This window comes from Zeus faber (assembly GCF_960531495.2).
Source record: "Zeus faber genome assembly, chromosome: 15".
NCBI classification, from domain to species: domain Eukaryota; kingdom Metazoa; phylum Chordata; class Actinopteri; order Zeiformes; family Zeidae; genus Zeus; species Zeus faber.
In genome coordinates, this window is record NC_137194.1 from 28,196,958 (window position 1) to 28,221,994 (window position 25,037).

The 25,037-nt window shown below is 48.1% G+C and overlaps 1 protein-coding gene across 1 annotated transcript in view; it reads left to right on the forward strand.

The window, feature by feature from the left end:
• The window catches only part of skia (v-ski avian sarcoma viral oncogene homolog a), a 65,345-nt gene extending 40,808 nt beyond the window's left edge, over positions 1–24,537 (forward strand). Inside the window, exons 2-7 of the mRNA XM_080015903.1 lie at positions 17,184–17,306; positions 17,736–17,854; positions 18,262–18,623; positions 19,191–19,507; positions 22,929–23,159; positions 24,112–24,537. Coding sequence (XP_079872029.1) covers positions 17,184–17,306; positions 17,736–17,854; positions 18,262–18,623; positions 19,191–19,507; positions 22,929–23,159; positions 24,112–24,300 — 1,341 coding nt within the window. The 3' untranslated portion in view covers positions 24,301–24,537. The remainder of the gene's footprint in view (positions 1–17,183; positions 17,307–17,735; positions 17,855–18,261; positions 18,624–19,190; positions 19,508–22,928; positions 23,160–24,111) is intronic.
• The last annotated feature ends 500 nt before the right edge of the window (positions 24,538–25,037 follow it).

The window sequence follows — 25,037 nt, forward strand, 5'->3', positions numbered from 1 at the left end:
TGTTGGTGACCTAAGGCAACCTGTAGCTGCTCTCTGGTTGACCCTAGGCTTTAGTGCTGAGTTGGTAGCCCCCCCTCCCGTCTTATTCCGTCTGTTGTGTTCCATTTTACGACGGCCTCGCTTTACTCTCTGGAACAACAAACCCAAATAGTGGCTATAAACTTCAGACTTGTGTTTACGGCGTCGTGGTCTGTCGCTCCTCGCTCACCTCCGGGTGAACTGTCCTTTTGCCGTCGGGACACACACAGGCACACACACACACACACACACACACACACACACACACACACACACACACACACACACACACACACCAAAAAACCAATAACATGACCCAAACTTCACCCTCCCCAATGTGCGCCCTTTGGATGACTTCCTTTGGGAATGTGGCCTTTTATATCTCCTGTACCCCCACCACCACAACAGCACAATTTAGCACTTCCTGCCTCCTGTTCTACTAATTTGGTTCAAGACGACCCCGAGACAACCCAAGATAATCCCTGTGACAGTTCTTTCTACCACCCGCCATCCAAGTGGCGTTTTCACAGACCTCCTGTACAAAGACACAGATGATGGGGTTGTAGATACACCAGTTTATTGTAGAGAGTGGGCTAGTTGGAATAAGCCTAGGAGCAGATGGGCACGTGTTATGTCAGGGCTCCTCTCCTGAGTGTGAGTGGGGATGGGGGTTTTACCTGTTGCTCGTTGGACCAACCAACAGGTATGCAGCCACTCTGATCCTTGGCTCCTAAATACCAAACCCTGGTCAGGTGTGGCTGCTCAAACCACACCATCCCCACACCACAATCCCATTTCGAGTTGTTTTTTATCCAAAGATATTATTTTGCCGCCGTTCGCTCTTAATGTTCTCAGATTGTGCTCATTATAATGCATATTCGGTCCTTTCCTCTGCCACTATGATGTATGAGCATTCAGTAATGTTTACGACGACCCCCCCCCGGCCAATCCAAATGGAGTATTGACCCGGGCCCTAAGAATATAAACTGAAAGTCAGTTATACCACAAACCGCCATCTTGGCTTCCTGGATTGGCTATCGGAAAACTTTGTTCGTACGAAACAGTGGCTGGTACCACTGTGGAGGTATCAAAGCCTGACGGAGGAGTGTGTTATCAAATTACACGCTGGCCTGATGGAAGCCTGTTTTCCCTGGCATTTCTGCCAAGAGGGCTCTGTTTGGCTGCAATGTTGTGTGTGTGTTTGTGTGTGTGTGTTTTTAATGGGTGAAAAGTAGGACATTCACCCTGGCAGCGGCTTGCTAGTCAGTTTTTTCCCTTCTTTTCTTCTTTATTTCCCTGTGCTGCCATCCATCCATCCATCCATCCCCCCCTACCTTGTGTACACTGTTTATGTATGGTGTGGTTGCGGAACTGGAATGGATCCACGGTTCCGTTCCAATCGGGGGCGGTGTGATCCGGCTCCCTGGCGTGAGGTGCGTTTGACATCTGCCGCCGACCTACGATTCCTTTATTTTCTCCCCCACCAAAATAAACCCCCAACGTTCGGCCCATTGCTATTCGCCCTCCACCGCTCGACGGGAAACGTGCGCTAATTGTCTGCCGGTTTTTAATCTGCTCACCACTCACCGTCTGGCCCTGTCACAGCGCCGGCATATCTCTGGGATTTAAAGCAGAGGCAACTGCGGCACGTGAATCGTCCCTGTGGTGCAGGCACACATACACACACACACACACACACACACACACACACACACACACACACACACACACACACACACACACACACACACACACACACACCGATGTCTAGTCTCTGTTAGACATGCAGTGCATTCCACTTAACCAGCCATGTCCAGACACACAACATGAGCTCTCTCTCTCTCTTTCTCCCTCTCTCGCTCTCTTTCTCTTGCAGGCATGTGGCCGCGTACACACACACACACACACACACACACACACACACACACACACACACACACACACACACACACACACACACACACACACACACACACACACACACACAAACACACCTACACCAACACATATTGCTCTGCGAATACCAGATCCCTGCAGCAGCAGCAGCAGCAGCAGCAGCAGCAGCCGGCGCCGTGGAAAACGGAACCCGGCGTGGCCTGAAGTGCTCCATTATCGTCTTTATTTTTATTTATATTTTTATTACGCCATGCACAACGTTAGCCCGACGCCATCGACGGAAACAAATTGGCCGCCAATCGATTTACGATAGCGCTGCATCCGTCCCACCCCACTCCCACTAGCGGAACGGCTGGTTTGCTCATTGATTGGGGTCACTCATGTCCTCTCTTTCTCTCTCTTTGTCTGACTGACTGTCCCGGCTTTTTTTCTCCACTAACAAGAGAGACCCCCCCCAAGCAAACAAATATTTTAGATTTCATTTTCAATAAATGTTCAAGACAGACAGAAACACGTGTCAATCTTTAATGGCACCTTCATACATGTGCTTAACACAGGATTGTGCTTTCCACTTAAAAAAATTCAAATTAATATAAAGCTTTAAATAACAATAATAAAGCCACACATTGAAAGGTCGGAAGTCGGGAACTCAACCAATCAATTAGTGCTAGTTTGGAATCCGGCTTGTGGAGTTCAGTTGCATTGGTTATACTGCACTGCACTGCGCTCGCATTCAACAGCGGTGTCATTGACGTGTGAGAGCCCCTCGCTTTCAAAGTTTTGAACGGAATAGCCATATAATTGATTATGCAGCCCCGTCTCCATTTTGACACAGCCAGCCAACCAGTTTTTCTCTCTCTCTCTCTATCTCTCTCTCTCTTTCTCTCACGCCCTCTCTCTCCAGCGCACCTTTTTTTTAAGACCTTGGCGAGACAATTTGTACAGGCTGGCATGTTTCTACTTGCTGCTGCAGAGCTACTGGTTTAATTGTTCAGTGCACTGATTGAGGGTAGGGGAGAAGGGGGGGAGGGTTGTGAGAGAGAGAGAGTGGAAAAAAAAGTCCCAGCTGCCCACGGGGCATGCGGAACATCATTAGTGCCAAGTGTCTGAAAGCTGTCCGAAAACATTCCATCACAGTGGCAACTGGAGTGCTCGCTAACAACCTGGACCATTAATGCCCTCCGATGCCGTGTTATGAGTTTGCCAATGCAGACGAGGGGCCCCTGCAGACATGGAGATGGGACTAATGTAGATGCGGGCGCAGCGTATGTTAGCCATGCGGCAATTTTGCCCCCCCTGCACTGCCTTGTGTGTCAAGAGTCTCACTGTTTCGCAGAAAAAAAGGAAATTGACAGTTGCACAACCTTTTTTTTTTCTCGTCCCCTGAATGCTAATCTGTTACAAAGGTTGGAGCCCTCTCCCCTCGGGATACATTTGTAGAAGTCAGCGGTAGTAGGAATGTGGTCGAAACTCCACTTGTTATTGACTCATAATGGCCTTTCTGGTTTATCTGGCCTCTGTGGTGTGGGAAAGTGTACTTGAGGTTTTTTTTCTCTCTCTCTCTCTCTCTGAACGTCCCCAAGATTGTCCTTTCCTTTCTCAATCTCAACAGGACGTGACCTAATGTCTCTTGTTGAAACACTTCTGCTTTCTCGTTTTTTTTTTTTCTTTTGCTGTTCTTCCACATAACAGCCGCCAACTTCCTGTCTGGCAGGTTTCCATTTCAGTCGAAGTCTCTCGCCTTTTCTTGCAGGTTTTACCGGGGCGCCGCCACGATCCGAGCGGCTTTGCGGGGTCACTACTAAAGCATGCAGACGTGCAATCTAATTTGCTTGTCTGAGAGCGTGCGGGCAATAATAACCCTGGCATGCTGCACCCAGCCGGTTTGACTGATAGGTAAGCTTATCAGGAATGGCGTCACAGCTAACAATAACAAAACAAATCTCTAACACGCAAACAAAAAAGCTAGTCGTAACAGTCACCGTGCGCTGGTGGTGTGGCAGGCGGCGTTGCTGTGACAGCTGCCCTCGACATTGACTGTCTTGTGCTCTGGATCTGAAGAGAAATGGAAAATACCTAATTTGTGCCAATTGCCGTTTGTTTTCCCCAACTCTCCCTCTCTGAGTGGGAGCAGTCTTCTCCACGGGAAAGTAGAGGCTTCTGTAGGCTCTGGTGTGGACCTTTCATGAAGCTCGGATGGTGTAAGGCCGGGTCTAGAGGTTGCCAGGTCAAGCATTTCCAGTGCTAAAGCTGCCTGAATGGGGAAAACCGCAGAGATGGCAACCCTGTACAATGACCATGGCAGATAAATCTTTAAACTGGTTAATTGCATTACTTTGTGACCATACACCTTTGCCAATGACTACTACTTTTACCGCGGCTGCACTAATGGGATGTTGGCAGCACACCCAGTCAGCCAGGTCCAATAATGATACAATATTGCTGGCAAACGTTTTGTACCATTCAGACAGTGGGAGCTTTCTGTGCATCCGTCTAGGTTGTATATCACTGTATTTAACTCAGCCCCAGCCCATTCATCCAAGCTCCTGTTTCACTGAACTCCCCCACCCCCAAACCTCTCCACATAATAACACTGCTGACACCGCGGCTTATGTTTTTTTTCACGTGTAGCCGACGCATATGAAGGCTTGTTCCTCACACCATCAGGCGCTGCCTGTCATTCGCGCTGACCCCTCGCAACGTCTGCGGATGCATTAGCGCGGCACCACTTAAGGCCCCAACTCCAAACAAACAGAGCCGTCAAGAGATACAGCCTCCCCTTTGTGCGGCTGCACAGGGAGCACGCTGTCTGAGCGCCGGGGCTTCTGTGAGAGGTGTGCAGGAGCGGCCTGTCTTATAAAGACAGGAAGGCGTCAGGGTCGGGAGTCTTGTTGGGCGCTCAGTTGTGCCTGCCGGTCACGAGGGGTGGCGGCAGCGGCCATTCGCGTTTTCTCAAACCCAGAGACGGCTGACCTTATCCCAGCCTCCCGAGAGAGAGGAGAAGCGAAGCCTGTGTTCATCCTCGCCTTGGCTTCTGAAAGACCAGTTGTTTGGTGTACAGCCAAGAGTTTAGCAAGCAGTCGAATTAGCAGTTGAGGTCCATGAATAGTCAGTAGCACCGTTCGTCAAGCTCGCCCCTTCTGCAATTGCTCCAAACGTCACATGATTGGTTGCGTCGCTTGTTGACGGAGTAGTATTGATTTTTGCCAGTGGTTGTTTTTTGCAAAGGTCTTTTTTCTTTTGTAGTATATGTCTACTGTAGGATAGAGCACCCCGACAACTACACGCACGTTCATTATTTTTGAAAACCATCTTTATCTCCTTCGTCATGCGCCATTCATTGACAGCACTGTTCATTCATTGAAAAACCCAATTCAAATTGTTTTTTTATAACACTTCCTTGAAGTATTATGAGCTGAAATGCAAAAAAACAGACAAACAAATGATTGGAGAAAGGCCCATTTAGTTCATTGAGTACGTCTACTTCAAGGAGATGCTTGAGCAGGAAATTCTTTCTTGCCTCGAGTGGATTTATATTGAATGAACCTCAATGGAAATTGGGCCTTCAGGTCGGGAAAATGCAGTAGCAAATGTTAAAGTCATAATTCCGGGAGTGGAAAAGTTAAATGTAGCCTATAACTTTGGATCATTTTGCTTCCCTCTTGACTGTAGGCTTCACCTGAGACAGGGAGTGCGGGGGGGGGGCTCTGCTGTGCACTCGGCCAAGCTCCTGCTGCGGCAGGGTCTATCTTAGTGCAACTGGCAACCGCTGGAAGTTTGTTTTAGGTACGCAGATGTGAATTATGGGTATGGAATGACGGCTGTCCAACCCGGGCTTGCTTTCCAAGCCCTTTGATGTGTGGGAGTGGTTGTGTTTGCTTTGCGTTTTTTCATCTTTCCTTCTTTTCTTTTTAGCTTGTAGGGCGCGAGACTTGTTTGCACTTGTGGGTGTGGGTGTGGGTGTGTGTGTGTGTGTGTGTGTGTGTGTGTGTGTGTGTGAGATAGTTACATGTGAGGACATGTGCCGTTTATTCGGCTGGATGGGGGTGCCAGTGTCCATTGCCCCATAACTAATACTTACAAAAATGAAATTGCAAGTTTGTATGTGTGTGTGTATGTCTACATGCTCATACTGTACCCCCATGCACACGCATGCACACACGCACCCACACACCTACAAGGCGTCTGCCCTCCTCCAAGCTATGTATTTGCTCTGCCATGCGACTTAACCCTTTCACATGCAACCTCAACCCTGGGGCACATTACACATTAAGCAGAAATATGCCCTATGCCGTGCATTCCCCAATCTTCGAGATCCCCCCCTCCACACACACACAAACACAACCAAAGGAAAACACAAATGCACATACACACACCCTCCCTTCACACGTGCCCGCTTAACGCCAAACTCATTAACAGCCACTTCGAAGTCCAAATCAATATGTGTGTGTGTGTATATATATATATATATATATATACTGTATATACACAAATGTGTTTGCATATTTTTATTTTCAACAAACAGAAAGCAGGGCTGGGTGGACAGGCTGGCTATTGTAAGAGAATAACGTAATATTGTTAAAACTCTGATCATTTGCTTTCATCTGCAAGCAAGTGTACAGATGTCTGTACGAGCACATGCACACACACACCAACACACACGCACAGATCAATAGAACTGTCCATTAGACTACGAATGTAGTGTATGTGAGAAACTTTTAAAACACAGGCAATTAGATTATCTTGCTTTTAGATGGCTATAAAAGATTGTTGTCCTGCCTCACGAAGAGGACATTAGATGCTATTCGTAGTGTGATTCGGCCATTTGGAAACTGCAGCCCTCCCTTTTAGGCCAATAAGGCCGACCGGGTGGCCCTGGTTTTCCCCCAGATTGCAGCGGTGGCGGTGATGGCACTGGCTCCTGGTCAACAATTTCAATGCCCCCCCCCTCCCTAACCCCTCAATTTTGGACAATTTCAAGTGGTCAAAAAATGCAAAGGTAAACCTTCCATTCCATTAGGGGTTGTGGCCGGGGGGGTTTGCTTAGGTGTCATGTGTGCTAGTGGTGCAGCATGCGGCTGTGGGCCCCGCTTCGCCCTGGCGTATTAGCGTTAGCCTTTGATCCCTCTATAAACAGCTGACCCCAGGAGCCCACGGGCTCATGTTTTGCCGGCATGGGGGGGCATGGAAAACTCCAGCTGTATTTACTTACAGCCCTCCTCCTCCTCTTCCCTGACGAGCACGCACACACACATGCAGACACATTTCCAGCTTTGGACCCTTCCCCCTTCGTGGTAGGCCGAGCCCCGTCCCTGACCAAGGAGAGCTGTGTGTCTCTAGCCATTCCCACGGAAACAGTTGCCAAAGCAAATTTGGCGAGAGGAAACGGAGACCCTGCTCCGCTTCCCAAACCCACCCCCCTCTCCTATTCCATCCCATCCTGCTCCCCCTTGCCGTGTGTGTGTGTGTGTGTGTGTGTGTGTGTGTGTGTGTGTGTGTGTGTGTGTGTGTGTGTGTGTGTGTACACACTGTTCTGGAAGAAGTGGGGAGGCATTGTGATACGAGGGGAGTTAGTTAGTTGTCATCCCTCTCAGTATTTTATCTGTGTGTGTGTGTGTATACATAACTTTGTATTTCTGCAGCGATGCCCTCTGCTCAGACTTGATCCCTGTCCATGCATGTCTCTCTCTCACTCTCTGTCTCTGTAAGGAGTGTGCCCCGCCCCCTAACCCCCCCCCCCATCCCAAGCCAGTAGGGCTGTTATGGTGTTGGATGTAACCAAACCTATTAAGCTCCGCCTCTAGCGTGTGTGTGTGTGTGTGTGTGTGTGTGTGTGTGTGTGTGTGTGTGTGTGTGTGTGTGTGTGTGTGTGTGTGTGTGTGTGTGTGTGTGTGTGTGTGTGTGTGTGTGTGTGTGTGTGCGCGTGCACGTGCGTGCGTGCACGGCTGTAGCTGTGGCTGTTTTGTCTAGCCAACGTGGGATACGTACCTTCCGGGAACCAGGCCTCTGATGGGAGGCACAACAGCCAGAAAAGGAGGTAAAAGGAAAACAAAAGTTTCACAGAGTGAAGCAACCTCTTGTCATGTGAACACTGCAAGAAGAAGAGAGAATATACAGTATAGCAGAGAATAGACAGAATTTAGATAGATAAAAGTAAATAGATGGATAGACAGTTCTGGTCAATTCTGGGATTTTTTTTTTTGCAGTGCAAGATTTTTTTTCCCCAAAATGACCCCCCCCCCCCATAAAGAAAAAGGAAACCCAAAACAAAACAAAGGCCTGTAGAGGGGTCAGAGGGAAATAGCATGTTTTACTTGAAACCAGCCACACAGAATGGGAGCTTAGGGATTGTTTTGGCTAGGAGGGTGGAAAATAACCCCCCCTCCCTCTCTCTCTCCCTCTTTGTCTCTCTCTCCCTCCTTTCCCTCTGGAGAAGAAGCAGGGGAATGTGGGAGAGGCTTCCCTGTTAATGGGATAAATGATGGGTTATTATGTGGCCGCATGACAGGGGCTTAGGGGCTGGGAGGGCTGGGGATGGGGTGGGGGGTGGGGTGGGGTGGGGAGTGGGTGGTACGGGCAGGTACTACCTGCACCCCAACCCTTTGGCTTCAACGCCGAAGCAGCGACGCCACCTGATAGTCTGGAACATCTGCCACTCGCTTCCCAAAAAAGAAAAACACACTCCCACACAAATACACCTTTGCCTTGCAGGTGTCCTCACCCTGTGTATGTCTTCAAAACAATGTCCCCCCGCCACACCACCATCACCACCACCAACGACAGCGGCACTGGCAAACAAAGACGTTTGTTCCAACAAGTTAACACTTGCTCTTTATCCTCCCCGAACCGGAGTGAACCCCGCTCACTTATGTGCTGAGTGCAGGAAATTTGTGGCGCGCCGTATCAAAGTGAATATTAGATGAGGTCATTTCGAGTTGTAGTCAGCACACCCAGCTAATGCAAATTGCAAAGGCCTCGCATGTGTGTGGTGTGTGTGCACCACGGAAAGACAAGAGATCCGTCTTGTGCATTTATATACATATGAGTGCACATTTGTGATACTTTGCAGCACGTAGTTGCACCGCGACCGCATATTGTGCCATTTGCTTTATTGAACACAGAAGACCTATTGTTCTCCCTAAAGCTGCAGCCAAGGAGGCTGCGATGGGATCAGTTCGTTGCCAAAATCAGAGCTGCGTGCTCGTTGTGTGAGTGTGTGTTTGTGTATGTGTGTGCGACGATGTTGGCGCACTCGAACGAATTCCACGAACGCAGGGTCGCGGGATCTCGCCGGGAAGTTATTCTCAGCAGCCGCAGTACTGATTTGCATTTATATATACAATTTTTGCCTTCCCCCTATGTCAGTCGGGGGGGTCTAACCGCATGTTGAACCCTCCTCCCCACACATCAGATGTGTACACACATATACAAACACACACATACACAGATCTGCAGATAGGGGGAGTGCGACACATTTCCGCGAGTTAAATCTGCATCTCTGCGACTTCCGGCGAAAGTCAGACCAGAGATGCTCCCGAGCAGTACCTCGCCCCAAAAAACACTAAAATTGATTTCTTAAAATACAAAGTTAATCTTGACCTTATAAAAGAAGGGAAAAATGTCGCCATCAAAAACACCTGCTTAAAAAGTTGCATTTCACTTGAAGAAACCCCTGGAATGACCAATGCTTTCTCAGTAGGCTCTCTTCAGACACGTTCGCCGAGATAGCTTACTCATCTCAAGACCTACAGTTAGGTCAGTTTGATTTTCAAATACATTGTTTTAGTGTCTATCTTGTTCGAATGACTATCTTCTTAATATTTATTTATTTATTTTTTTGCATTGTAAACATTTGGCTGAACACCTCACAAACATCTGGCTTGTTAGTGCCGAGGCCCAGCGGCTAGAGTAGTCTTTCTGGCTTCTTCACATATATGCCATGACGTGTCGTGGCATCTGTTTAGCCCCCCGCCCGTCTCTGTTTTTGGGCCCCCAACTTACTTTCTTTTGAATGAGGAGCTGAATCTCAGAGTGAAGCTAGCCTCAGGGCGGGGATCACCTGTCCGACCCGACCCAGGGGCCCCCTTCACAAGACCAGAAGGCAGGGCCAAAGCCAGGTCACTGGCGGGGTGGGGCCGTCTTCTCATCCTTCTGGCTAAAGACTAGGAGAATGTAAACAGCTTGGCCCTTTCATCTGGGCCCGGGAGTCTGGAAGGATGTTAGCTTTGGGCTGAACACAACCTGTTTCCCACCATACCACCACAAGCCGTTTTTCTCCCGATGGCAGCCCAGCTTTTGACGTGCTGTCACATTCGCTCAGCGCCGCCGCCCCTGGGAATAATGTCTCGCTAAACAGGAACCTTTCGTTTCTAAGCAGCCATGGCCAGTGTCAAGACCGGGCTTGAGCCTCGACTTGAGGTCTCGTGTCGGTGCTTTTGATCACCCAACCCCCCGCCCCATGTCGTATTCAAAGTGTGAAATAGTCTGGTTTAAAGGCTCGCTTTGCCTCCTCTGAATGGAAATGCTTGTTTAGAAAGGACTTTCCACAAGCTACGGTGTAACTCATGTAGTCTTACAGACGGGCAGACAGGCTGCAAACACGGGAAGTGCCTGAAGAAATGGGGCAGACAACCATAGATTGTATCGATTTTTCTTCTTTCTTTGGTGAGATAACCAGGCCGTCTACCACAAACGCTGCTATATATTTGAGCTGGAAGGCAAACACACACACCACAAAGTCTTCCCAGTTCTCCGTTCAAAACTGCCTGAGGAAATTTTTTTTTTTTTAATTTTTATTTATTGTTTTTTGAGACAAAAGTTTCAACGCCGACACTCCCTCCCTGCACACACCCCAGCTTCACATTTTCTCATTTGTCTCGCTCACTCTTGGTTCCATCATCATCGGGGAAAGAAAGAAAGAAAGAAAAAAAAACCTCCCCGTGAACTCGGTTCCTATTGGCTCATCAGCGGCAAGAAAAAAAATCCACTTCCTTCATATCAGTTGTGTAATTGCGAGCGCCCAGACTTGAGGTTACAGAGTAAAATTGGAACCCACACACACACACACACACACACACACACACACACACACACACACACACCAATAGTAGCTAGCATTTGCAAACGGGTTTTGCGGCGTATTTGTTGTTTGACCGCTGCAGGCAGACAGACAGGGGAGGAAGTGTTCTGCAAACGGCGTAGGGGTTTCAAAAGTCACAGACAGTCAGAAATGAGAAGGCTGTTGCCGACCCGCCCTTCCTCTCTCACACACTCACACACACCAGGGGGACTTGCACCCATAAGAAAGCATTGATATGCTTGCAGAGAGGGAGTTGTCATCCGGTTTTTGTCATTCCGGTCGTCATGTTTTTTTCCCAAAGCATCTCGATAAGAAGAAATGGGGGTTTTTTTGTTCGTTGTTTTAACCTGTGCTGTCAGCATGCTGGGCATACAACACAGTATTTGTATGCTATTGCATCTAGGACAGAGTTAGTCTGCAAGTGGAGTTCAAGTTCTCAACCTGCAATGCAACTCTTTATTAATTCTTAAATCATCAATAACTGCTGCAATAACTCAGTCCTGTGGATGACCTATAAGATGACAAGAGCACAGTTTTTGGTTATAGAGAACCACCACCAACCCCCCTCTTTGGAGAACTATTTATCATGTTTGGGTCTATAAACAACTGATCACTACTAAGAGGGGAAGAATCACCACGGGCGAGACAAATAAACATAGAACCGAACAACAACATGTACATGGAAAAACATGAACATAGAAATAAACAACATGTACACGGAAAAACAACAATCGGGTGACGAGTTAATCAGATTCAGGAAAACTGGAACAGTAATTGGGCACGTGGCCTCTTCCTGTCATAGATATGGCAGTAAATGAAGGAGGAAAGGAAGGAATGCAAGTAGGAGTTTGTTGGGCTGTCTTCAATGCAGGTGTTGGTGGTGTGTGTGTGTGCCTGTGATGAGACCACCTGTATGTGTGTGCGTGTGTGTGTGTGTGTCCACCGGTGAGTGTACATGACTTATCCCAATTAGTTCCGCTGTATAGGTCGGTATTATGTTGTGGTGCCTCCACGCAGAGGAAAAGGCAACCTCTGAGTCTCGCAACTATACACCCCACGGCTGCAGGAAAACCCCAAGCACCCCGCCCCACAGCCACAGAAGACCCCCCCCAGCCCCCAGAGAAGCCCGAAGGGAACGCGAGGAGAACCCTGAGACGCACACATACAACCCACCCCCATGAGCAGGCACAAGACGCAGCCGCAGGCCCAGAACCCTTGGCTGCGGGTGCCAGGCACGGACCGCAGGCCCGGAGCCAGGTGCCGCGCCAGGTCCCGCGCCAACAGACCGACAACCCGCCCCAAGCCGGCGGGAGACCCATGCCCACCCACGCCCCGCGCAAGAGTGAGCCCGCCCCACTCGGCAGCGAGCCCCGAGCGCCCATCCACATATCCGAGTGTGCTCAGCACACTGCACCCGGTAAAGTGTGTGTTGAGCCGTGGGGTGTGTGTCAGGAAGATTACGTCTGGCCTTTACAAATGCTACCCCCACCCCTCGCAGTCCTTCAAACACCAACCTGAAAACTAGTGAAGGTGCAGACACTAAGAGGTTTAATTGCACCCAAATGTGCTTTCATGACAACAGTTGCAAACCACCACCCCTTGTTTTTATCATTATGGCCGCCTTTTAATAGGCCAGAGATCTTCGCCCGAGAAAATATGTTTTATTGGGCTCAAGAGATGCCATTGTGGCGTCCTGCACCCGACCTGTTGCATACAGGTTACATACTATCTAGAGCCAAAAACACAAAAAAAAATATGTGATATGTAAAAAATCACCTGATTGTTGCAATTTTTGATTTCTGGATATTAAGCAAGCCTCGTGTTTGACCGGTTGCATTGAACAATAAATCATGCAAACCTCTATTACTCTTTTATATATTAACTCTATTTTGGGTTGTTTCGGAGGAGGAAATCTAATTAATGCAAGGTACATGGACCCGGTTCACATATCATCTCTGGTATACTGCATTTTTGGAATACAGTGACACAAGTTGAAATGCATTGCATTTTCACCCTAACCCGTTTTTTGTTCCAGTGTTGGGTCACATTACTTTTAAATGTAACTGGTTACATTAAAAGATTACTGCCATTAAAAAATAAACTTGTTGAGAGTACTTTTGCCTTACCAAAACTGAAAACCCCCATCTCAGTGTGATGTTCTTGTCCCTTTCACCCACAAATTCAAAATAATGAAAATACTTCCACAACGTAAAGGCTGTTCCTCTCTGCCATCTCTCTAGCTGAGCTACCCATGCACGTAGACACGTTAGGCAAGTGGCGACAAAACAGCCAATCAATAAGGGAGACCTAAAGCTGACCTTTTACCTTTAGCCAACCACGTTTGTCACTATAGTAAGACAGTAAGGCCCCGCCCCCTCCCTCGTGAGTAGGTTGCACTTGTAAACACACCGGCAGTGGAGACAGCGACTAAATCGACATGCCTTGGTGATGTCCTACTTTAAACAGCCTGCCTATCAATTGTTTTTAAGCTCAATAAACACAGATAATATTTGTTAATAATATCGTTACCAATACTGATCATGACACATTTATTACCAATTCACAGCCCTGACACACACTCGTGGGAATTAAGACCAGACACTCACCCAAGGACAGGCCTATAGTTAATTTGAGACATACCTTTGCCCTAAACGCACACACACACACACGAACACACACACATGCGATATGCCAACCTCCACCATGGGGCCCCCGTGGCAGCTGGGACAAGCCTGTCTGCCACTCCGACTATTTCCTTTCAGCATCCATCCGACCCTCCTCTAGTTCACCCCCCCATGACTGGACGCTTTGTGACTTTCTCATGCAAGCAATACGCCATGTATGGCGATGGCAGGACTAGGGTGTAAGTGTGCACATGCATGTGTGTGTGTGATACGGTGGGTGCAGCGGGGGTGTGAGATTCTCAGCGAGAAGCCGTTGCTCCGGGGCCCAGGGCTATAGAGACCGAGAGGGCCTTCTCCACCCTGTGTCTGGGCATGTTTAGCACACAACGCCCCTAATCGGAGGGCCTTATCTTGGAGGTGTGACATCCTGTCTATGCTGTGTAATCCGCACCAGCCCATGCACGCACACAAACGCACAGAAATACATACACACATACTACTCTTCTTGGTTTGACTATGAAGGCTTCTTGCAGGCATCTATCAGGATGGATGGATAGGTGGGTGGAAGAAAGGATAGACAGACAGACAGGTCACAAATAATATAGGACAGAATGACTGACAACTTAGCTCAACATCCCTCCTATTATATCTTTAAAGAATCGTTCTATCGGAGGAAAGCCGTCGCACCTCTCCTCACCTCAATCAACTCCGCCCCCCTCCAGTAATCTGCAGTCGTGGTAATCCCCCCCCCCCTCCAAGTGCTGATCCCAGCGGCTCAGCTGCCAGTCATTGACCCCAAACGCCGCCCCCCCACCCCCGTCCTGTTCCCAGATTACTGGAGCCCCTGGTCGAGAGCCGCTACTCTGGCAGCGGCTAATCCACGAGACGCGGCCTGGCACGTGGCATTGGCTGAACTCGCTGCACACGCACGTCAGAGCGTGCGCCACAGATTAGCGGCCATCGACAGATCCGCCAGCCGCTGTACCTACCTGTAGTGCCTAGTCGCTGCTGAGATGACCTAAAAAGCCCCATCTGGAGCTGGAGTACCCCCCCAATCCGGTCACTTTAACTCCGTCGTCGTCTGTAAGTGTAAATCCATCGTCTTGTGGATTATACATAAACACATCCAGTTTACCCTCCAATTGTTTCAAGATTCAAGATTGAAGAGGTTTATTCGTCACATACATATACATACTTTTATACATATATGCAGTGAAATGTAATGCAACGCACCGGGTGAAAACACATATGTCCTCGGAAAAATTTCTTTCTAATAGACCAACTAACTGACTCCTAAAACGTAATACAGTAAGTTGAATACTTATAGAATAAAATAAAAATATATAGAATAAAATAAATTAAAATAAAATGGAATAGATAAAGGGAATATGCATTAAAGTGGCATGTGAATAAAGTGAGGTAGTGTTTGGGATAATCCGGCGCAGCAATACGGCATCACGAACAACCCTGAACAGTGACACAGTATGCGGTACAGTATGCTACATATAGTACAGTAGGTAGTGGAGCCTATGTGTATTGCTCAGTGAGGACCCCTGGTGAGGTCAGCATTCAGTTCTAATGGCTTGCGGGAAAAAACTCTGTCTCAGTCTCTCTGTTCTCGCTGTGTGACTGGAGGCGCTTGCCCGACCACAGCAGCTGGAACAGTCTGTTGTTGGGGTGATGAGGATCCTTCATGATCCTGCAGGCTTTGCTACTACACCTCCTGGTGTATAACTCCTGCAAGGGAGGGAACCGGAGCGCCGGCGCAGGCGACCGCAAGCGGCGGCGCCACTATCGCCATGTTTCATCCCAAAAAATGCCTTTGTCTGAACGATCGATTTGTTGCTGTTGTTCTATTTTCTCCATCACCTGACGTGTCCTGAATGGCCGTTTCTTATGTATGAAATACGGGATTTAAGGATTACCACTTTAAAACTAAACACCAGTCGTGGAGGGGCTCTACCGCTCCACTTTTCACTGGAGATTTACTGCGACCATCTTTCGGGGGTGGGGCGGGGCTGGTTGAGGTAAGGGGCCCCCACAACGTTCCCTACCCAGCAGATAAAGGAGAGATAGCGAGGGGAGAGGGACAAGGAGGTGACCGTTAAGATAAACCACCTACAAAGGAATGGAGCTGACACTCCCAAAGTATAGGACACTCTGGAGTCCCACAGGGGCTCCTTGGATGGATGTGGGGGGAGGGAGGGAGAGAGTGAGAGAGAGAGAGAGAGAGAGAGAGAGAGAGAGAGAGAGAGAGAGAGAATTTGTACCCTGGAACGCCACTGCTGTCCGTTTCACAGTTTACTGCGGCCGATCTGCCCCCGGCATCACATAGGTGACCTGCAAGGCAACACAGATGCCATGCAGAATGTGTGTGTGTGCAACGACGGGGGTGTGGAAGCATGAGAATACGTGCTCAGACATCTGACCCAGAATGGGAGGCACGTGACCACAATGTTTTTTTTTTAATTATAATGTTTGGGCGGAGGATGTGGAATAAGATGTATTATTTTGGAGTAATGCATACATTTAAAGTCCCTGTAAAGTGAATCTAAATATAATGCAGGCAGTCCCACAGCCAGACAGCGGCGCTTTGAGGTGAACAACTAGAGACACAGGACTGGGTTCAGCAAAGGAAAATTTAAACATGGAATTTACTCCAATGTAAACATTTGATGCGATTGGGTGTGGTTTCGATGTCTGGACACAGTGGACACGCCTCCAGCATCTCAGAGCAGAAGGTACTGGCTATTTTTTCACAATTTTTAAACCAAATTTTACACATTTGGCGATTTTCACTCAAATTTGGCTGGGCGGACATTTTTTCTGTGGTGTGACAAACTCATAACACATTTATTTTCGCTTTACAGGGACTTTAAGGCGTCTGACGCGGTTTTATTGATTACTATTTCTATTTATTTATTTCCCCCAAGACTGAACACCATCAATTGTGTGTGTGTGTGTGTGTGTGTGTGTGTGTGTGTGTGTGTGTGTGTGTGTGTGTGTGTGTGTGTGTGTGTGTGTGTGTGTGTGTGTGTGTGTGTGTGTGTGTGTGTGTGTGTGTGTGTGTGTGTGCAATCGGTGACAGCCGCAGCCAGCAGGGCAGGGGGTTGAGGTCATAGACAGAGTGAGCCCGGCTGCAACATGAACAGATCCCTTCTTGTCTGTCCCTGTGGCTAGATGTGTTAAAGAGACAGACAGACAGATAAGTAGATAGATAGAGAGAGAGTTAGTGAGAGAGAGAGAGACTGACCTAGTGCGCTTCTGCTACCTCTCTTGGCTGGCCATGAGCAAAAACACTCGGCTATATTGAATTGTGCTTTAGCCAGCCTCTGTGCAAAGTGAGCGGGTTTGAAAAACCGCGACAATGACAGTTCCTGTGTGTGTGTGTGCGTCCGTGTGTGAGTTAGAGAAGGAGAGAGAGAGAGAGAGAGAGACACTCCAGTCACCCTGATGTGCGGTCACAAGCCATAGCAGACATGTACATAACACATACACACACAACCTGACCATGTACCTCCGAGCGATTAACTGAAATCTGCCATTTTTTCCTCTGTTATTCCCAGGCATCCGACCCCATCCCGCCCAAGAAGCTGAAACATGAAGACTTTCCGTCTGTGCTACTACCGCCCAGCGAGAAGGACAAGCAACCCGATTGGCTATGGTCTCTCTCCGCCTCGGCCCATAAGGTCGGTTGTTGTCGTTGATGTGTTTGTTTGCTTGTTTGTTTTCTTTTCGTGTGACTTTTGGGCATGTCTCAGTATCAGAGATGTTAGGGTAACACTACGCTACGCTTCGGAACACCTAAATTAAGATTTTTGGCAAGCTGCGCCCATGTGGGTCAGTGGATTCGGGTGGGTAAGGGCGTAACCTGAGACGCCCCTGGGTGGTAGTAGGTATTTGCTTACTGTCATGGGGGTGAAGTTTGAGAAACCTATGTAACCTAATGTCGCCACTATATCATGATTGACGGCTCCCGGAAAGATCGATATTTGCCCAAAAGAGGACCCCAAACCAAATCCATTGAACTAAATCTATCCTGCAGGCCTCTCAGACCTTTCAGTTGCTTTCGGTGTTACATTCTTGTATATTCATTCTATTTTTCCTTTTTGCCCCAGGGGCTTAACTGTATGATGCAGCCCAGGCAGAGGCCCTCGGCTTTCAGACCCTGGTCCCCCAACCTCTCTGCCGGCGACAAGGATGCTTCCAGTCGCCCTCTGGCCCTGCTGAGAGACAGGTGGGCACCACATACACTCTGATTAAGAATGGCCGTCACACATAGTATATACTGTGGAAAAATAAAGTGTTCTGGTTCCCTTAGAGGCCAGTTTCACTCCAAGTGAATGTCGCGAAAAAAGCACGTTCATTTGTTCTGCTCTACACTTAGATAGCCAGGGGCTTATAGAACGAACTAAATGTCAATAGCCCTTCTCACAACACAGACAGCTGGCTTGCTTAAGCGTGACATAAGGCCACCGGCGAAGTCTGTAGATTTAGAAGCTAACGCTCTCATTCTCTTTCTCTCGCAATTCAATTCCTTTCAATTCATGAGGCTTTATTGACATGGCCGTTTTACACACAGTACAATATTGCCAAAGCAACTGGGGGAAAAAAACATGAACAAACTGTCTCTCCCCCTCGTAGCTTCTATAACTACAAGAGCATGGAGAACACTGTGGCGCCCAACGTGGCCCTCACTCCCCTGCCCCTGGGCAAGGTGGGGCCCATGTCCCCATCAGTGCCCAGCACATCCCACCCAAGCGGAGGAGAGCCGCCGGGCGAGGGGGCCCATGCCAGCACCAGGCCTCGCAAGAGGAGAGCCACCGGAGAACCCCAGCCACAGCCACAGCCACTCCAGACCCAGACCCAGTCCCTTGCCCCTGCACCAGTCCCTGCCCCTGTCCCCGCTCCTGAGGTCCTTTGCCCTCCTCCGACTGCCACCCTCAAACCGGCCCCGGAGGAAAGAGACTCGGAGGTGGAGATCGAAGTGGAAAGCCGTGAGGAATGTGAGTATCTGCTGGGGGCCCGAATGAAACTGCGGGTCAAAGTGTTTTGACCAGAGGGGAAATGCTGTGAATCGGTAACAAATGATAATTTACGTCTCCAGGACTTTTTTTTTTTGGGCAATTTCAGCATTGGCGTTTAATTCAACGAATCTTGAATTTGTAACGTGAACCTCACAACATTAAAACATTTTGCAATATCAAACTTGTGGCTAGAAATGTTCCACTTTAAACAGTAAATATTAAAAAATGAAGTTAAGAATGGATGCAGCTAGAACCGCCGTAGTGCTCCTTCAAAGACTTGAATCCTGCAATACTGCTTCCACTGGAAATGGAGTTTGTGATCTGTACAATTTGGATCATACCAGATGACGAATGGCTTGAGGGAGGCATTGGTACTATGTATACTAGCCAAACCAGGTGAAGAAAATGGTTGGAGGGATGTTTAAAAGAAATGCATCAAAATCTCGCTAAATCTTAATCCATCCAATCTTTCCCCTCTTATCTCTGTATATCTCTTTCTCTCTCTCTCTCTCTCTCTCTCTCTCTCTCTCTCTCTCTCTCTCACAGTCACTTCATCCATTTCCTCCCTCTCCTCACCATCCTTCACCTCGCCGAGCTCGGCCAAGGACCTGAGTTCACCAGGGGCCCCGGGTCCCGCGTGCACAGCAATGGCGTCTGCCGAGGGCACCGTACTGGCGGCCACTGCTGTGACCCCTCTGGAGTCAGGCCTGGAGTCGGAGCTGGAGACCCTGCGGCAGGCCCTGGACAGTGGCCTGGAGTCCAAGGATGCCAAGGAGCGCTTCCTGCACGAGATCGTCAAGATGCGAGTCAAGCAGGAGGAGAAGCTGGGCTCGGCCCTGCAAGCCAAGCGCAGCCTGCAACAGGTAGGACCGAGGGCGTGCCCTCACTCACACACTTCCATTTTATCATTTTGCAATGAAACCGCTGGTCTGGGGACCGGCATCGGTGAATCGCTGAACATTGAAACCAGACCCAGAGAAACATGGGCCGATGCTTCATATATTTGTTGGAAATGAACCACCAAGTTTTTCAGAATCAGAATCCAAATGAGTTTACTCCTCTAAGTGCATTGTCATACACAAGGAATTTGTCATGGTGAGGACAGACAATAAGCATAAAAAAAGTTTGCAAAATTGTACTTTAAAAAAGGTTCAAATAATAAATTAAATAAAAAATACAATAAAATAACAATAATATTTAAAAAATAAGCAAATATACACACTAGCCACAGAACAAAATAGAAATAGCCAAATATATAAAAAATATATAAAATGCGATAATTCAAAATAATTCTATGCACAGGATAAATTATTGCTGTACGTATACACCGTGTTCCAAATTATTATGCAAATTATATTTTTCTCTGATTTTCCTAAATAGTCGACGCAAACGACAGTCAGTATAATTTTCAAGTCATCAACCGTTAGGGTATAATTCGAATGTTATTGAACAAACCTCCCAATGATAAAAGTATTTTTTTTTTAATAAAAAAACTCAAAATGCACTGTTCCAAATTATTATGCACAACAGAGTTTCAAAACATTTTATAGGTTGTAAAAAACTGAAAATGGTCCTTTGTTGAATTTGCAGCATTAGGTCAGATTTACTGAGATCAAAAGCTATTTCAATCAAAAACATCTTAAGAGGCCAAGTTACATGTTAACATAGGAGCCTTCTTTGATATCACCTTCACAATTCTTGCATCCATTGAACTTGTGAGTTTTTGGAGAGTTTCTGCTTGAACTTCTTTGCAGGATGTCAGAATAGCCTCCCAGAGCTGCTGTTTTGATGCGAACTGCCTCCCTCCCTTATAGATATTTTGCTCGAGGATGCTCCAAAGGTTCTCAATAGTGTTGAGGTCAGGGAAGGATGGGGGCCACACCATGAGTTTCTCTCCTTTTATGCCAATAGCAGCCAATGACACAGAGGTATTCTTTGCAGCATGAGATGGTGCATTGTCATGCATGAAGATGATTTTGCTACGCAAGGCACGGTTCTTCTTTTTGTACCATGGAAGAAAGTGGTCAGTCAGAAACTCTATATACTTTGCCAGGGTCATTTTCACACATTCAGGGACCCTAAAGGGGCCTACCAGCTCTCTCCCCATGATTCCGGCCCAAAACAGGACCCCGCCACCTCCTTGCTGACGCGGCAACCTTGTTGGGACATGGTGGCCATCCACCAACCATCCTCTACTCCATCCATCTGCACCATCCAGGGTTGCACGGCACTCATCAGTAAACAAGACTGTTTGAAAATGAGTCTTCATGTTTTTCTGGGCCCACTGCAACCGTTTCTGCTTGTGAGCATTGGTTAGGGGTGGCCCAATAGTAGGTTTATGCACAACTGCAAGCCTCTGGAGGATCCTACACCTTAAGGTTCACGGGACTCCAGAGGCACCAGCAGCTTCAAATACCCGTTTGCTGCTTTGTAACGGCATTTTAGCAGCTGCTCTCTTAATCCCATGAATTTGTCTGGCAGAAACCTTCCTCATTATGCCTTTATCTGCACCAACCCGTCTGTGCTCTGAATCAGCTACAAATCTCTTCACAGTACGATCACCACGCTTAAGTTTTCGTGAAATATCTAATGTTTTCATACCTCATCCAAGGCATTGCACTATTTGAGGCTTTTCGGCAGCAGAGAGATCCTTTTTCTTTCCCATATTGCTTGAAACCTGTGGCCTCCTTAATAACGTGGAACGTCCTTCTTAAGTAGTTTTCCTTTAAATGGGCTCACCTGGCAAACTAATTATCACTGGTGTCTGAGATTGATTTCAGTGATCCAAAGAGCCCTGAGACACAATACCATCCATGAGTTTAATTGAAAAACAAAAACTTAAATGTTTATGACACTTAAATCCAATTTGCATAATAATTTGGAACGCGGTGTAGAGGGTATAAATTATAAATTATTTTATACATTTCAATATTTCAATTTCAGCCTTCGATTGAAATAACTTCATACGAATAGCCAGTACAATAAATTATAAATGAGAATAATACAAAGTTATTATATTTTTTTGCAAGTTTGAGGGAATTGTTAAAAGCTACTGGAAAACCTTGGCTTGACTTCTCTCTGAAAACGACAAAGAAATTTGAAATGGAATGCCAATCCCCAGGGACACGGAAGAACGAGAACCCAATTTAACAGTGACTTACTTGTTTCGGTTTTTAAAGCAAATACTGTTAAGCAGATGCTTTTCATCCAAACTGGCGTACATCAAGCACATTTGTCTGTAGCTCCTGAACAGACGGTCGCCCAGAAAACCTTGCGTTGTGGAGGAATTCGAATTTCACTTGGCCCCACAATTCACCATGAGGTGGGGGACAACTTGCTAAAGTTCTCCAAAAGTACTTAAGCGCAGGCATGAAGATACAGGAGGGGATTACAAGTCATTACCACTGGCCACTAAACGCGGCCTGACCCCGGGAATTGACAACAATGGGAGCGGATGTTTCTGTGAAAAGTGTGTGTGGGAGGGGGGAAACTGCCAGACTTCCAGGTTTATTTTGGTCCTGGAACAAAACCAACAAAAAAATATTGCAGACAAGGGAGCGATGTGTGGGTGAGTTGCAGGGAAAACAAACAAACAAAAAACAAATGTATTTATACAGTATATGAATATAAATACATATACAGTAAGTAAGTAAAAAAGTATGGTAAGTATAAATAATAATACATAAAAAAGGCACCCTGACAGAGAGGATTCAAGTGTGTAACATTCCACTTTCACTTCACCTCTGACACATAGAGAAGCTCGGGAGAGCGATAGAGAGAGAACAGGCAGTCAAAATGTACATTTTTAAGAAAACAGCTGCGAGGGGAACTCCGCGGAAATGCCGCGGCAATTGCTCATAAAAAAAATAAAAAATATCGTGGCATTGAGCAAGCCCGCCTTTCGATGAAAAGCAATGGGTGTGTGTTGGCATGTGCTCTGGGTCCGTTTCCAGGAAACAACCAAGCCCGATGACAGACGCGCTTGTCTCTAATGCTAGGTTCCCATGAGAAGGCTACGGGGTGTGGCCATGTAAAGGCAGGCGTTTGCCCTCGTCTGAGGTACATGTAAACCTCGACACCTTACGTAACACCGTAGACTCCCGTGTTATTTTAGCCCGTGGCAACTGTCAACCTTTTCCCATGTCCTATTTTCACTCACTGTCAGTTATACGAGAAGTTAAATGTGCGGCTTCTCGCAAAGTGTCGACCGGTCAACGGTACAAGCTTGCCGCTGCCAGCCGTTCCCTCGGCCTAACCTCCACTGACCTTCGTCTTTCTGTCAAGGAGCTGGAGTTCCTGCGGGTGGCCAAAAAGGAGAAACTCCGTGAGGCCACCGAGGCCAAACGCAACCTGCGCAAGGAGATCGAGCGCCTGCGGGTCGAGAGCGAGAAGAAGATGAAGGAGGCCAACGAGTCGCGTGTTCGCCTGAAGCGCGAGCTGGAGCAGGCCAGGCAGCTGCGGGTCTGCGACAAGGGCTGTGAAGCCGGCCGCCTGCGTGCCAAGTACTCGGCACAGGTGGGTGCACACACACGCGTGACAGTGTGGATGGAATTCATCCGCACTGGGGTGTACCCAGTACAGGAGGGGACCTGTACAGAGGAAACTGCTTATGCAAGTTAAATCCGGTTTTTGTTGAACTGACTGCAATGTTGCCATACAACTGCATTCTGGGATACGTTCACTGCCACAAACCAGGGTGGATGCTGGGAGCTGCATTATGCAAATCAACTTTTGATCTCGGGGGGCGGTGGTGGTGTTTTGAGGAAAACCAGTTGAGCTTCATAGCGACCTCTCTGTTATGAGCCATTGGGGTTCTGCCAGGTCAACAGGCGATGTCACATGCTTCACAAATCTATTGTCCTTGGGGATAAAGAGCCGCTGCAACATATCTCGCGGATAGGAAATCTTGTCGACCTCAACGAGATGGGCACTTTACACAGCAATAGCTTAAAATAAAAGCATTGCCTATATACAGTACTATAAACTGTATACTGTATACTATAAACTCTTAGACATGGAGGTTAGGTTTTCTTGAGGTCAGGGTGAAAACTCAGACAAAGAGAGAGTCTGGGGGGGGGCTAAAACAAACAAACGAACATCGCCGTCCTTCACAATTGAAAATAAACGTCCGTCGCCCAAAAAGTCCAACAGAAGGGAGAGAAGAGAACTGCAGATTAGACAAAACAAGCTCCTCCCCATCCTGCCCCCCATCCTCATCACAAAAAGAGACACTGCAATTTGTAAACCCGTCATTTAAAAAACAGCAGCAGAAATGTTGGATGTTGCCGTGTGGATGTTTTTACTTCTGTCACATTGTGGTTAGTGATTGAACATCCGGTATGTATTTGTGGCACCATGGCAACCGGTGATAAACAAGATCCTGGCTAACGTCAGTGTGAATGTAGAAACCCATCAAATAGGACAAGAAGGTTTTTAAACTGTTTCCCCGTCTCGTCTCCCCTCCCAGATCGAGGACCTCCAGATGAAGCTGCAGCATGCAGAGGCTGACCGGGAGCAGCTGCGGGCCGACCTGTTGCAGGAACGGGAGGCCCGGGAGCACCTGGAGAGGGTGGTCAAGGAGCTGCAGCAGCAGCTGTGGCCCAAGTCTGGCGGTGACAAGGACGCGACGCACAGGGACACGCCAGCCTGCAACTAACCCCTCCTCCACCACGTCGGCAACCGTCACAAACCCCGATGACCACTCCCCCAGAACTTCACCCTACCAACGGGAACCCTCCACCAACTCCAATCCACCTGGAAAAAAGATACAAACTAGGAAGACAACCATGTTTGTCTGGCCCACACGGTTGAACTTTGAACTTTGAACTTCCACAATGACCCCGCCCCCCCACCACTCCCTTGTGACAGACTGCCGCAGATGTACATGGAGGACTTACACCACAGGTGTGGTGGTGGTGGTGGTGGTGGTGGTTAGGGAGGGTTGGGGGGGACTGGAGGAGGGGGACCAAGGAAAAGTATTCGTATACCCACGTGAGCACTGAAGCGTCCCCCCCACCCCCATGGCCACGCCCACACACACACACACACGCACACACATGGGGCAGGCACTGGCAGAGAACTGGAATTTTGTGGCCTGTCAGACAGAACAAAAAGCATAGGAGTAGCTAGGAAAGTCTTGCGTGCGTGCGTGCGTGCGTGCGTGCGTGTGTGTGTGTGTGTGTGTGTGCGTGCGTGTGTGTGTGCGCTGGCGCGTGTGGTTCTCCAAAAACATTTAGTGGCCATGTATTCACGGCAGAAAGAACAAGCGCCAGGGAACGGATGTAATGATGTAACAATGTGGACTAGCCAAGCCCCCCCCCCCCCCCCCCCCCCCCCCCCCCCCCCCGCCAACTTCACCCACAGCCATTCTTAATTTCTTCACCACCCACCTGC